Source organism: Anabrus simplex, chromosome 1 (assembly GCF_040414725.1).
Source record: "Anabrus simplex isolate iqAnaSimp1 chromosome 1, ASM4041472v1, whole genome shotgun sequence".
In the NCBI taxonomy this organism is placed as follows: Eukaryota; Metazoa; Arthropoda; class Insecta; order Orthoptera; family Tettigoniidae; genus Anabrus; species Anabrus simplex.
Window position 1 is genome coordinate 407,042,071 of NC_090265.1, and position 14,034 is coordinate 407,056,104.

Sequence of the window (14,034 nt, forward strand, 5' to 3'; positions counted from 1 at the left end):
TAATGAAATAAACAATGTGATAAGATAATATGTAAAGGGACATTAGAACCTCATCATCGCATGTGACTGGAATGCCATTGTTGGAGAGGGAGAGGACAGTCGAGTAGTAGACCGCTATGGAATGGGCCGAAAGAATGAGACTGGAGAACAGTTGACTGAATTCTGCATGAGGAATAACCTGGTATTAATGAACACCTTGTTCCACCATCATAAAAGGAGGAGATATAAACAGAAATCTCCTAGAGACATTGTGAGGTATCAGCTTGATTATATACTGGTCAAGCAGAGATTTAAGAATAAAGTTAAGAATAGCAGAAGTTACCCATCAGTATATGTTGACAGTGATCATAACTTAGTAATAATGAAATGTGAGTTCAAGTTTAAACAATTATGCAAGATGGACAGATGGAAGATTTGGCAAAGACAAAAGCTGAAAGATGAACAAACACTTACAGGCTATAAAGAGAAGAGGGACAGTATTGCTGAATGTATTACACCATCTAGGACGAATGAGGAATAGGAACAAATAAAAAATGGTATTCACAAAGCAGCAGAGATATGGGTAGGGAAAACTCAACCAGTAGTTAGAAAGCAATGACTGACGACATTCATCTAATAGAGGAAAGAAGGCTATATAAAAATGCAAAAGATGTTGACAGTATTGCCAATTACAACACGCTAAAGAACCAAATATACAGAGACTATGAAGGCAAAAGAAAAGTACTTGGCGGAATTTTGTCAAAATGTAGAAGCTGACATGAGAAATGAACTAATGGACTCCGCTTATAGGACTATCAAGAGCTTATTCAGTACAGGCAAACCTAAGACCTATTTGCATAATGAGCAAAGGTAATGAGATGTTGTTTGAGTGAAGATATTGGGAGATGATGGAAATAATACCTAGAAGAGTTATATGATGGAAGTTCACTTGACAATCATTTAATAGAAGATGAAGGACGAGTACCAGAAGATGATAAAGGAGGTCTGATTATAAGGGAAGAGTCTGAGTAAGTGATGATGGATTTGAAAGATGGAAAAGCATTTAGTATTGATGATATTCCTGCTGAACTGATTAAGAATGCTGGTGAAGGAATCAAGAATGATCTGATGCGGCTGGATATGAGTCTGGAGCTGTTCCGCAGGATTTTAAGAAGGGCATTATAGTGCCTATCCTAAAGAAAAGAGCACCCACCAAATGTGAACAGTACTGGACTCTGAGCATTCTTTCGCATGCATCAAAAATACTTATAAAAATAATCCATAGAAGAATGGAAAGCAAAATGGAAGCCTTTCTAACAGAAGACCAATTTGGGTTTAGAAGAGGCAGAAATGAGAGAAGCAATCCTAGTTTTAAGACTGTTGATTGAGAAGCAGCTGAGGAAAGGTAAAAGCACATTTATTGTATTTGTGGAATTGAAAAGGCTTTTGATAACGTCAACTGGGAAGTGATGTTCTGGATAATTAAATAAATAGGAGTGAAGTACAAAAACAGGAGGATAATCTTAAATTTGTATAAAAATGAAAGAGTCATCATTAGATATGCCACTAGTGAGATGGAAGCAGAGATAAAGAAAGGTGTGAGACAAGGCTGCTCCCTGTCTCCAACAACTTTCAATGCATATATTCAAGAAGCTGTAGAAACTGTAAAGGAAAGAGTACAAGTGGGTGTAAAGGTGAATGGTGGGACTGACATGTTTAAGGTTTGCAGATAATATTGATTCAGAGAAAATACTGAATGTGATAGAAACGTGTTATGAAGAGGACAGAATGAATCTTGAGAGTCAATAATGTTTTGGCAGAAGTGTCAGAACTTTCATACTTGGGGAGCAGAACAACAAGAGATGGTCGAAGAGATAATTAACCGCACAATGCAAGCAAAAAAAAAACTCTTTCAACTCTACGAAAAGCTTGTTTATATCTGCCAACCTCAATTTCGAACTAAGGAAGAGACTAATGAGGCGTATGTTTGGAGTGTTGCCTTGTATGGCTGTTAGACATGGACTGCAGAGGCAACTTTAAGTTTTAGAAACCTGTGCTACCGGAGAACGCTCAAAATCAGCTGGATGGACAGAGTAACAAATGATGTGGTGTTCACCAGAGCATCTGGTGTCAGATTTTGATTAAACCAGACCAACTGGTAGGCCATCCACTGCAATATAACACAACGATAACAGCAGAGGGCTGCATAGGACAAAATCTGCAAGGATGGCCACGCCTGGAATACATGAACCAAATCATGTCCAATATGAAATGTGCAACCTACATGGAACTGAAAAGGAAGGGCGAAGAAGAAAAGAATGGAAGACGGCTGCAAATCAACCCATAGGTTGAGAACTGAAGAAGAATTGGAAATTATAAATTTGCCAGTAAACTCATTCTTGGTTGCTGGTGTTTTGCACAAGTGTGCCAATTTGTGCTCATCAGTTGGTAATATTAGCATACCTACCAAAATGCATGGATAGTGCATGTAGTGGAGAACTACTACTACAACAACATAGTTTTCATTCCTCTCCTGAAGGGGAAGGCGGGCCTCTAAAACGGTGACACCATCTCTCAGGCCAGAAGATTTGTGGTGGCGGTGGAGATGTGTGGAAAAGGTGAGGGGGTTGGCGGATGTGGCCTATACGAATAACTGTCCCACCATTCGTCTTCCAATAATGGACCAACTACATTGGTATTATAAATTTACTCATTCGGGACAAATATTTCTGGTTCCCTATGGGAATCAACAGCTGTATCATCTGATGGCCAGGCAAGCATCAATTTTTGGCAATGAGACAAAGACTCATAGTACATTGGCACTACCAGTGGCCCCAAGCAGCCAACGCAGTGGCCTCCATGGTATGCACCAGCTGAAGAGCCCACTGGGGCGAAACACTGGCAACCAGGAATGAGTTAGGTGGAAAATTCGTAATAGCCAATAGTGGACTAACTATATTGATATTATTTGCCTTAGTGCAGGAGAATGGTAAACCAAGGAAACCATTCTCCGGATAGCCGAAGGTACGGACCAGGCCCTCTACATCTCCCGAATGCAGAGGTGTAAAGCGATGGTAGAGCCGTGGCCTCCATCCTCTGCTCAGTTGGTCGGTCAGAGTGCAGAGCTGTCGGATCACGGACCAGCCATAGCCACTTGCAGGCCAAAGCCTACTCTGCGATTGCCAACCCTAGTGGAGGTACTTTTTTTAGAGTACGAGAGTCCCAGGGTGAAAACTATGCTCTTCTGCTCAACCATTTCCGCAAAACGCCAATGAGTGGGAAAATTTCCATCATATACACTGGCGGGGAGGAAACGATCTGCCATGGAGGTGAAATTTACCCCATATCAGGAAAGATCCCCCCCCCCCATCTGCCCTATGACTTTTAAAAATTAAAATTAATTTGTAATTTTGAGGACAGGAAGAAGAAGAAAGGCTAAGTGGACGAGGGAAAGCTTCTCTTCTTAACAAACAGGCCTTTTCAGGGGATTTAATTTTGATATTTAGGGACTCGATGTTTTAATTTGGAATAGGCCAAAAAATGAGGAGGTAACTAGTTAGAACAGGTCGTAAGTTAGCCTAGGGCCACGATGTTTGACGAGTGTTCGGCTTCTTGGTTCTCAAGACCCGTTTTAAGAGTAGGATGCCTGGATCGGTAGATTGACTAAGGAGGATTCTGGACTTGGTCATGTTGACTATGTTTTTTACCTAAGATCTAATAAACAGAACACGAAGATTAGTTCGTACCTTTTTATTAGATTTCAGATTTTTAGGAGTGGTGCCGTCATCATTTTACGGAGTGTTTTATTTTGGAAGATCTAATTTGGAAAGAGGAGTTTTCGGAATATAGCTCCAGGCCTCACAACCATACAGCATGCTGGGCATGACACATGCTAAATAAAGGTTCATCTAATGCTGGTAGAGATAAACCTTATATAGCAGAGGTGTCAAGGCTGCCACCCACGCCGTGGTTCACTGTAAGACCCGCACTATAATCTGTCTCTAGGACAAACCACGGTCCATAATTAAGCCAAGATATTTTTGTTAGACCTAGACAATGAGACGCTGTTAATAGTCAGACAACCAAGTTTTTTTTTCACGCTGCTTTACGTCGCACCGACACAGATAGATCTTATGGCGAAGATGGGACAGCAAAGGGGTAGAAGTGGAAAAGAAGTGGCCGAGGCCCTATTTAAGGTACAGCTCCAGCATTACGATCAAGTTTAGGCTGGCGCTTGGTGAAAACAAGAGCCTGAGTTTCTGTAGGATTTATTTTCACCTTGTTCTGGATGCACCATTTCCAGAACAATGAGATCTATTTCTGTAGCACAGAGATGGCATAATCATTTCCCTCTGGGAGGTATAAATGGCAATGTCATCAGTGTACTATTGGACTTCCACTCCTTGACGGGTTGGAAGATCAGATCATTCACATATACGCCTATAGGGAGACAGAAAGAACTCCACCTTGTGGGACTCCGGCTCGAAGGGCCAGAGGGGTGGATTTCTCCTCTTCACAGGAGACGTAAAATCTCCCGTTAGTCAAATATGACTGAATAGGTGGAAACATATAGTTCCAAGGCTTTTACTATTAAGTTTTCATGCCAGACAGTATTGAAAGCTTTCTCTACATCAAAAAAATACTGCTGGCAAATTATGGCATATAGTGAATGATCTTCAGATGTACTAGTGGGGCACTGTGCTTAGACCGGAAGCCGAACTGTTCCAGTCTCATTATTCCTTGTGAGCCCAGGTAACCACCGAGACGGGTGAGAAGTTGTCTCTCAAACATTTTAGAAACATGCAATAACAAGGTGATCAGACAATGATCTTGTGAGAATAATCTGTCCATCCCTGGTTTCAATATGACTACCAACATTTTATCTGTCTTCCAAACAGGCCAAAAAGATAGCCGCCAAAAATACTACTGCCCTATAAAGCAAGGATTTAATTTCTTTATTTAATACTGCACAGGCTACTTGGAGCCACAGGCAGTGCCTATGCACTATGAGACTTGGTACCTGATGCTTGCTAGGCCGTCAGGTGATATATATTTTGATTCCCATAGAGAACCTGAAATGTTTGTCCTGAATGATTAAATTCATAGTTCCAATATAATTGGTTTGTAATTGGAAGTTACGTATTTTCCAGCAAATTCATTCTTGGTTGCCATATTTTGTTTCTATGAATTTACTCATTTAGGACAAATATTTCAAGTTCCCTACGGGAATTGAAATCTATATCATCTGACGGCCTAGCAGGCACATTTTTAAAAAAATAAAAGAGACCAAGTCTTAGTGCAGTGGCACTGCCTGTGACTGACTAGCCTGTGCAATGGTCTCTACTACATGCACTAGCCATACATCTTGGCAGATGTACTAGTTACCATACATCTTGGCAGATGCACTAGTTACCAACTGATGAGCCCAAAATGGCACACTGGGGCAAAACACTGGAAACCAAGAATGAGTTAGCTGGAAAATTTATACTTCCCAATAATGGACCAATTATATTGGAATTATGAATTTACTCATTCAGGACAAATTGAAATCTGTATCAGAGTGGCCAGCTCACTTCCTGGACTTAAATCTGATTGAACATGCATAGGACGCTCTAGGCCAAAGGATTTTAGTCCTAATACCACCATCACGGACAAGTGTTGACCTTCAAAGGGTCAAATGGGATGAATTACCATAAGCCATGCTGGACGGCCTGATTCACAGAATGAGGAGCTGTTGTGCATCCCGTATTGCCATGCGAGGTCATTACAACCCATACTGACTTTCTATATGGCACCAGCAGAGGGACAACCCACTTGGTTAGTGCCACCCACGTCCATGTCCGGTTTTCCTGTGTATTGTACGCGCACTTCTTAGTGATAGATTTTTGTACTGGGTTGAGGAGTAAGGAGGGAGCACTGCTGGTTCTGGTAATACTGTCAACTGAATGGAAATGAAATCTGAATTGAATCGATAATATGATTTTTCCAAACCTTTATTATCTTACGCCAATAACTGTGTCACACACACAATATATAATATTATATAACATTTCTTGATGCGAAACTTGTTCCTAGCATGTATTCTATAGTTTGACTTTGCTGTGTAAACAACAACAGTACGAGTACGTAAAGTGTACGCCAGATGTCGCACAGCGATCATAAGCGATTCTCAGTTTGTGTTTCAAAGATTGCCAATACAAATCTCAAAGATAACCGAGGTCTACTGATTCAGCACTAGGGTGTCCATCACTAAAAACTGCGCGTACAATATCTTGTATCAGTACCTCTGTGCCATACATCACATCACTGCCAGGGCACCTAATTAATGCATGAATTACAGTCATGCCCAGTGTTTATCTCAAAGAACCCTTAAATTATGAATATGAGTGTACTTTTACTAAATGCAGCAGCCCTGAGGCCAGAAAAGAAGCCAACAGTATCTGACACAATAGCAAACTTGGACCAATTGCAACCCAGAAAATGGTCAAATTTCGCAGATTTACAGAGTCTCCTTTTTTTATGATAATGATGATGATTGTTCAAAGGGGCCTAACAGACTCTAACGGTACGAGGTGCAACGAAATGAAAAGATAATTAAAACTTCAAAATGTATCCACTGACTAAAATATAAAACGAATGAAGATGAAAAAATGATCATGAATCCAAAACAATCAGTGGATGCAATTCACAATGCCTTATTTTCTGAGATGATGCTTGTTGTCCAAAGGGGTCCAAAATCCATATCACTGGCCCTTTTTAACAGTACTATTCACTTGTAAAGCAGAACTACCTCCAATAGTGGTACTAAACACAGGCAACGTAGACTCACGGTATTCCTCGCATGGTGGTACTAATCACAGGTACTGTAAACCTATGGTATGTCACACATAATGGCACCACTCGCAGGTAACACAGACCTACGGTGTTCTTCACATAAGGGTACCACTCACAAGCAATGCAGACCCATGGTGTTCCTCACATAGTGGGACTAATCACTGGCGCCAGTAGTCCCGTGGTGTTCCTCACAAAGTGGAACTTTTTGCTAGTGGCTTTACGCTGCACCGACACAGACAGGTCTTATGGCGAAGATGGGATGGGAAAGGGCTAGGAGTGGAAAGGAAGCGGCCATGGCCTTAATTAAGGTACAGCCTCAGCATTTGCCTGGTATGAAAATGGGAAAGCACGGAAAACAATCTTCAGGACTGCCGGCAGTGGGATTCGAACCCACTATCTCCCGGATACAAGCTCACAGCTGTGCGCCCCTAACTGCACGGCCAACTCGCCCGGTCACACACAGTGGAACTAATCACAGGCCACATATACTCATGGTGTTGCTCACATAGTGGTACTAATCACAGGCAACAGCCAAACCAGTGCTGTTCCTCACATAGTGGTATTAATCACAGGCAACGGAGACCCATGGTGTTCATAAAGTGGTACTACTCATAGATAACGCAGACCCATTCTGAATTCAGGAGAACCAACACATTCCAGCGCAGCGTATGGCACCCTTTCTTGCATGGACACTAATCCGCGCAGCCATTTGCCTGCACCCCCGCCCCCTTCCACTCCCACCCTGCATCAGTGGGATACACACGATGGTACTAACCACAGGCAACGCCCAGACCCATTGTGTTTCTCACATATGGGTACTACTCCTAGGTAACACAGATCCATGGTGTTCCTTACATGGTGGTACTAGTCGCAAGTAACGTCAACCCATGGTATTACTCACAGAATGGTACTGATCGCAAGTAGTCTCACGCTTGCAAATCCATCATCCCTTTGTTCCCATTTTAGTCACCACCTAAACAGGCAGGGGATACCACGGGCATATTCTTCGTCTGCGTTCCCCACTCACAGGGAGTAGCCTTCGTTTTCATTCTTCTATATAAGAATACATCTAGGGGTGTGTTGGTCGGACCCTGGCAAGCATACAAGCATAAGAGGAGGATCTCTCCTCTACACTACTTCAGGCATCTTATCACACCATGCTTTTTCACCTGTATTCGATCAATGGAAGCATCACCAAATCAGTAATATGTTTGCAAGCATAACTCACAGTCACATGAATTTTAGTGAAAAAGGTATGTATAGGCTCTTTACAGAAGAAACAGGTTCCAGAAAGGACATTCGAGGAATCATTAATGAACAAGGGGAGAGGATTTACAGAAGGCAGAAAAATTTAGTCAGTAGAATGTGAAGATTGTTGGATATACAGATAAGTGCAGGTAGAGGAGGCGACTTATACTAACGAAGTAATGAATTTTACCTGTCTATGACGACAAAGATATTTACAAAAAGATGCAAAAGTTGAAAACTAGGGAATTAATAAGATTTCTGGGGATATACTAAAGGCAATGGGTTGGGATATACTACCATATCTGAAGTCCTTATTTCATTATTGCTTGAATGAAGGAGCTGTACAGAAATATAACAGGCCAATCAAGAAAAAAAATAGGTACTGATACTGCAACATAAGGCAATGAAGATCAAAATCCAGAGATAAATCCAGTAGTTTCACCTTCAGTAGTGTCCGCTTCCGTAGCGTAACAGCTAGTGTTATTGGCTGCCGTCCTCGGGGGGGCCCGGGTTCGATTCCCAGTGGTTTAAATGGTACATGCAGCTCACCTCCATTGGGAGTGTGCCTGAAAAGAGCTGCGCCACCTCAAGATGAGGACACGAGTTTACTCTACTTTCAGCTGTCATAATCAGTGAACTCTTAAGCTTTGATGCCGAATAATTATGTAACTTCATCCTAGCTACTAATCCCTGCATTTCTACCATGGCTACATTCATTTAGCCAACATCCAACCCACGTATGTGTTTATGTATGTGAGACTGTGTTCTTGCCGCACCAGTGAATTTGCTTATTATTACGAGTTTCTTTCTTGTTAATCTTTAGTAATTTAGCATTATTAAGTTGGTAGTCTTTTTTTTTTGTTCAGGAAGTAGGTAACTGTTGTAAGTGAAACGTTTCATATGCTTTTACTTTAAATTTCAAGTTTATGTCTCATAGTCAACCGGTGTATAACTGATATTTACTACACTCATCACTTAGGGTGTTTAACTACACAATCTCAACTTTGATTCACAATTTGCTCAATGTTATCATTAAAAACTTTTTCGTACAAGTTAGACTATACCCTAACATGTAAATAATCACACCTAAAACTACTGTCATTGATTCTGTATATCCTGAGCTGTGATCACTATTATCCGCGCACTTTTTAGTGATAGATTTACACCCTAGTGCTGAAGTGGTCGACTTCGGTTATTTTCGAGATTCGTATTGGCAACCTTTGAAACACAAACTAAGAATCGCTTATCATCGCTGTGCGACATCTGGCGTACACTTTAAGTACTCGTACTGTTGTTGTTTACACAGCAAAGCCAAACTATAGAATTCATGCTAGGAACACGTTTCGCAACAGGAAATGTTATATAGTATTATATATTGTGTGTGTGTGACAGAGTTGTTTGCTTAAAATAATAAAGGTTTATAAAATTCATATCGATCGATCATATTATCGATTCAATTCAGATTTCATTTCCATTCAGTTGGCAGTATTAACGGAACTCTTCTTACTTCTCCAATGAGTACAAAAATCTATCACTAAAAAGTGCGCAGATAATACTTATACTGCACAAGCTCAATTTTCATTCAAACTTATTACCATGCATAGGCTAATATTTTTACCAGAGTTGGATGAAGACATGCAACAATTAAGCCTTTCAAATTAGTTATAAAGGAACATGTAGTAGAAATTGTGAAATACTTCTGCGATAATCATTTTGCCAATGCAAAATTTAGGAATGAAGGAGGAAAATCATCAATCCTGCTTCAGGAAGTTTGATGGAATGCATTGTCCGACTGTCTTCAATCATACATTAAAAACTGTCCACTACGTGTAAAGATCATCTTACAATAAAAACTGGTCCATACTTGTGAAAATTTGTGAAGAAAATAGAGATAAGATTAAAGATTCCATTAAGAGAAAGGTTAGTGACCTTCAAATGAAGCAAAATGCTGAAGAACTTATAAATGTGTTAAAACCAATGTGGAAAAAAATATTAAACTATGACTTGGAGGAATTACAAGTAAATCTGGAATTAATGAAACAAAAACTAAGATGTTTGAAAAATGTTATCAGGCCACGTTTTAAAAGATGGAACATTTTCATGTTCTTATTCGTTAATAGCTCATTGACTTGATATGCCTATCCTCACCTACTGTATATGTGACAAACTCCTTGTCGACTAGTGTTATCTACATTATGTTTAACACCCTTTCCTTCGTACAGTGAGGCCACTAGCCTATAGCAACTTCCCATTCATTTGGTATAGCTCCAGCAGCGTAACGTTAGGGCCTGCAAGGCCCGAAATGTAGGCAGGCCTAGAGCTTAATGGGCCCACAGACCTCCCTGCAAATTACTTCAAGGATGGGAAGACTCTGAAGTAAGGAGACAAACAGCTTGACTAAGGAGCATGTTCCAAGCTGTCATGGAAGATATGGCTTGGAATGACATTATTAAATGAATAAGCTTGCATGGATTCTTTCTAAGTACAAAAGATCATAACAATAAGATAAATTTGGAATTCAAGAGGACCAATTGGGGCAAATATTCATTAACAGAAAGAGGAATTAGGGACTGGAATAATTTACCAAAGGAAATCTTTGATAAATTTCCAAGTTCCTTGAAACTATTTAAGAAAAAAAAAAACTAGGTTAACAACTGATAGGTTGCCTGCCATATGGGTAACAGCCTTAAATGCATATCAGTGGGGACTGATGGATTGATCATTAAGTTAATGTGGCCACACACAGAGAGATCTATCAGAGGCAATAGCAAACTGCTCTTCATCACAGCCTGCTAAGAGAAACATAGAAAATGTTTGCATTTAGCACATTTACATAGTCACATTTTATTGTTTTGTCTATATAAGAATATTTTCTGGGGTGGGTTAGTGGGTCCCTAGCAAACCTAACTGAAGGATCTGTCCTCACTGGTAATTCAGAACCATTTCAGAGCATTTTTACGTGTTTTTCTCGTTCCTAAACTTGCACTCCCATTAGGAGGGAGAGGTGGACAAATTATTATAGTGCATATTTATTTCTCTCAATCAAAAGGCAGGCTTACTTAAAGATGCTATAAATAATTCAGGATGTACAAAATAAGTTCGCAGCTCATATATAACCCCAAGCTAAGAATTAAACATTTTTTTTATAGTTATGAAATGAAGGGGATGGATCTTGAATAATAGTTATAGTTATGAAATGAAGGGGATGGATCTTAAATAAAGGGGTTTTCCAGTGTAAGAGTTCGAACCTATTTTTTTGCCTTCAATGGATAAAAACCACTTAAAAATTTTACGATTTTTCCCCACGGTAATTCTTCGAAGACTGTAAATACTCACTATTTAAAAGTTCGTCCAATTCTGCATCCTGCGTGGATGTACTGGGGTTAACACTGGCAGTGTCTTGCTCTGGAAGACTTTCCTGTTTGTCAGCCATAATTTATTTACACTAGAATAACAGTCAAAGACCCACTGTCATTCTAAATACCATCAAACGGTAAAATTATCTCCTGTGTACACCAGAGATTATTGAACCCCAATACTAGTATAACTAGAAATTAAAATTCAATTAAGGAAATGACGCATACAAAATCATCAGGCTAATTTCATGTGTACATATAGTTGTCCCTGTAAATAATGTTGTTCAATCATGCCTTATACTACTACTACTATTATAACTACAGATTCATAACAGCTGAATTTGCTGACTACGACAGACGACCACGACCGTGGAAACCAGGATGACTCTAGATTAGAGAGAGGTTAAAAAATAAAAATAAAAAAAATTGGAAAAATAACAGGTTTACCAATGTACGAAAAACAAGCTACGCTATTTCTATTGAAGCACGACCTACTTGATTCCTCGCTGCGCTCCTTGGAGATAGCAAATATACAGTAGAGACCACACGCGACACTGAGCGAGATATCGAGGGACAGCGATTGGAGCTTACTCTAGCGGATAGACCTGAACAGTACTGATTCTCTCATAAGAGCACGTGTATTTTTGTGTAAAGTTTTTGGTATTATTTATGCGTTTTCAGTGAGTTGACATAATTAAATAGTAGCGTGTGCCATTCCTTGATATCTCCTCTCAACATGAGGGGAAAGGTAGAGATCGGGCCAGCTAGGAAGACATCTGGGAGCGCATGCGCACTTTGGACTGTCTCGCGTAGCGTATCCCCTCCTAACAGAGCTCCTGCTACAAGGACAGCTCAGTGCATAAGTTTACACTCAGCTGCCGCGCTCTGCTTTCTAATTTCCCGTTGAGTAGTAACTGTGGTTAGTGGTGGTGTACGTTAGGCCTATCTGTGACAGTATGGAAGGCGTTAAAAGTAGCGTGCATCGTAAGGTGTTAAAGAGTCAGACTCGTGCAGCAATCTTGAACGTTATAGACTTTATGGGGGAGGCAATGGAAGAAAAGTTCGTGACAGATTGTAAAAAAGTGCAGGAAAGAGTAGCAGCAGCTGTTGGAGTGTCAGAAAGTTCTTTGGTACGGATTACGGATTAAGAGCGAAAAACGAAAGAATTAGGAAAACCTATGGATAGTCTGTTTGAAACACCAAACAAAAATAGAATGCGCACAAAAAATATTACTGGATTGGACGACTTTGACGAAGGTGCTGTACGTCGTATTGCTAGCAGTTTTTATTTAGATGAAAAAATGTTTACCTACAGTTTCAAAAATTCGTGCAAAGTTAGGTAAAGACTTAAAGTTCAATGGATCCAATACTAGTGTCAAGCGAATTCTTCGATGTTGTTTCTGTACCTGAGAACAAATGTTGAACAAATGAGACGTCAAATTGAATGTGCACTCGTAACTTTCCTCAGAATCAACCAATTTGAATAATTAAGAGCTGAAATGAAAGAGGTTGATCCACTGAGTGTTTTTGGGCCAAAACGAACTCCGTACCTCAATTAGAACCAAAGATATCATTGCTTCAAAGAGACAAAAAATTGTAAAAATCAAATAATTTGAGGAAGGCATGAATACCTTTCAGTTAAAAAAAGAATAAAGGAAATAGACCGGATAGAATGGCCGGACTGACTGACTTTAGTTTTCATAATTTTTTAAATATATTTATTATTATTATTATTATTATTATTATTATTATTATTATTATTTCGTTTCACCCTCTTTGGGGTATGTTGAATCAATTCTTTCTCTGTGTGTTGTTCTTTTCTTAGTGCCCAGTATTTCTTCATTCTTTCTGACCTTCGTTTCTTCTCGTCTTCCGAGATAATAGATTTGGGTTTTAATGTAGATTTGTTTTAGAACGTTTTTTCTTTAGTTATTACTTTAGCTGTTCGACCGAATAGTGAATTTTCTGTAATTTTTAATTCTACCACGTCTTTTTCAGTTTCTTTAAACCAGTTCGGTTTTGTTTTGGGTTACAGAAGAAGTCAAGATTTGTTCGGTTAATCATAGCGTTCATTCTGAGGAGAAGATGACCATAAAAGTTTATCCTCCTTCTTCGCATAGTTTCTGAGAGTTTTTCAATTTTCTTGTAGCTTATTATTATTATTATTATTATTACTATTATTATTATTATTATTATTATTATTATTATTATTATTATTATTATTATTATTATTATTATTATTATTATTATTATTTATTATCGAATTATTTTACATGACGTGGCTCAGGTTATGAAGCCTGCTGTTATTGCAAACCATATTCTACACTGTACATCTACAGCGTCGTAAAGTTAATTTTACATCAAATTATAATTTAAAAATAAGGACTACGCAAATTGATACACGGAAACGATTTTGACAGCTACTGTAATGAGAGGTTAAATTATGTTGTAACTCCTTCAATCTATCTGTCATCTGTAACACTTCTAAATGCATTCATTTCGGCTTGGTATGTCGGTAATTTACAGCCGGAAGGGAATTCCACGATCTGAAAATCTGCGGAATGTTACATGTCAGTTATAACAAATATTTCGGATCAACTGTACGTCGCCACAACAC

At 39.4% G+C, this 14,034-nt stretch overlaps 1 protein-coding gene across 1 annotated transcript in view; it reads right to left on the bottom strand.

Annotated features, from left to right (window-relative positions):
• Pex19 (peroxin 19) overlaps nucleotides 1-11,826 on the bottom strand; it is a 95,327-nt gene extending 83,501 nt beyond the window's left edge. Inside the window, exon 1 of the mRNA XM_067135059.2 lies at nucleotides 11,398-11,826. Coding sequence (XP_066991160.2) covers nucleotides 11,398-11,494 — 97 coding nt within the window. The 5' untranslated portion in view covers nucleotides 11,495-11,826. The remainder of the gene's footprint in view (nucleotides 1-11,397) is intronic.
• Nucleotides 11,827-14,034: the final 2,208 nt, after the last annotated feature.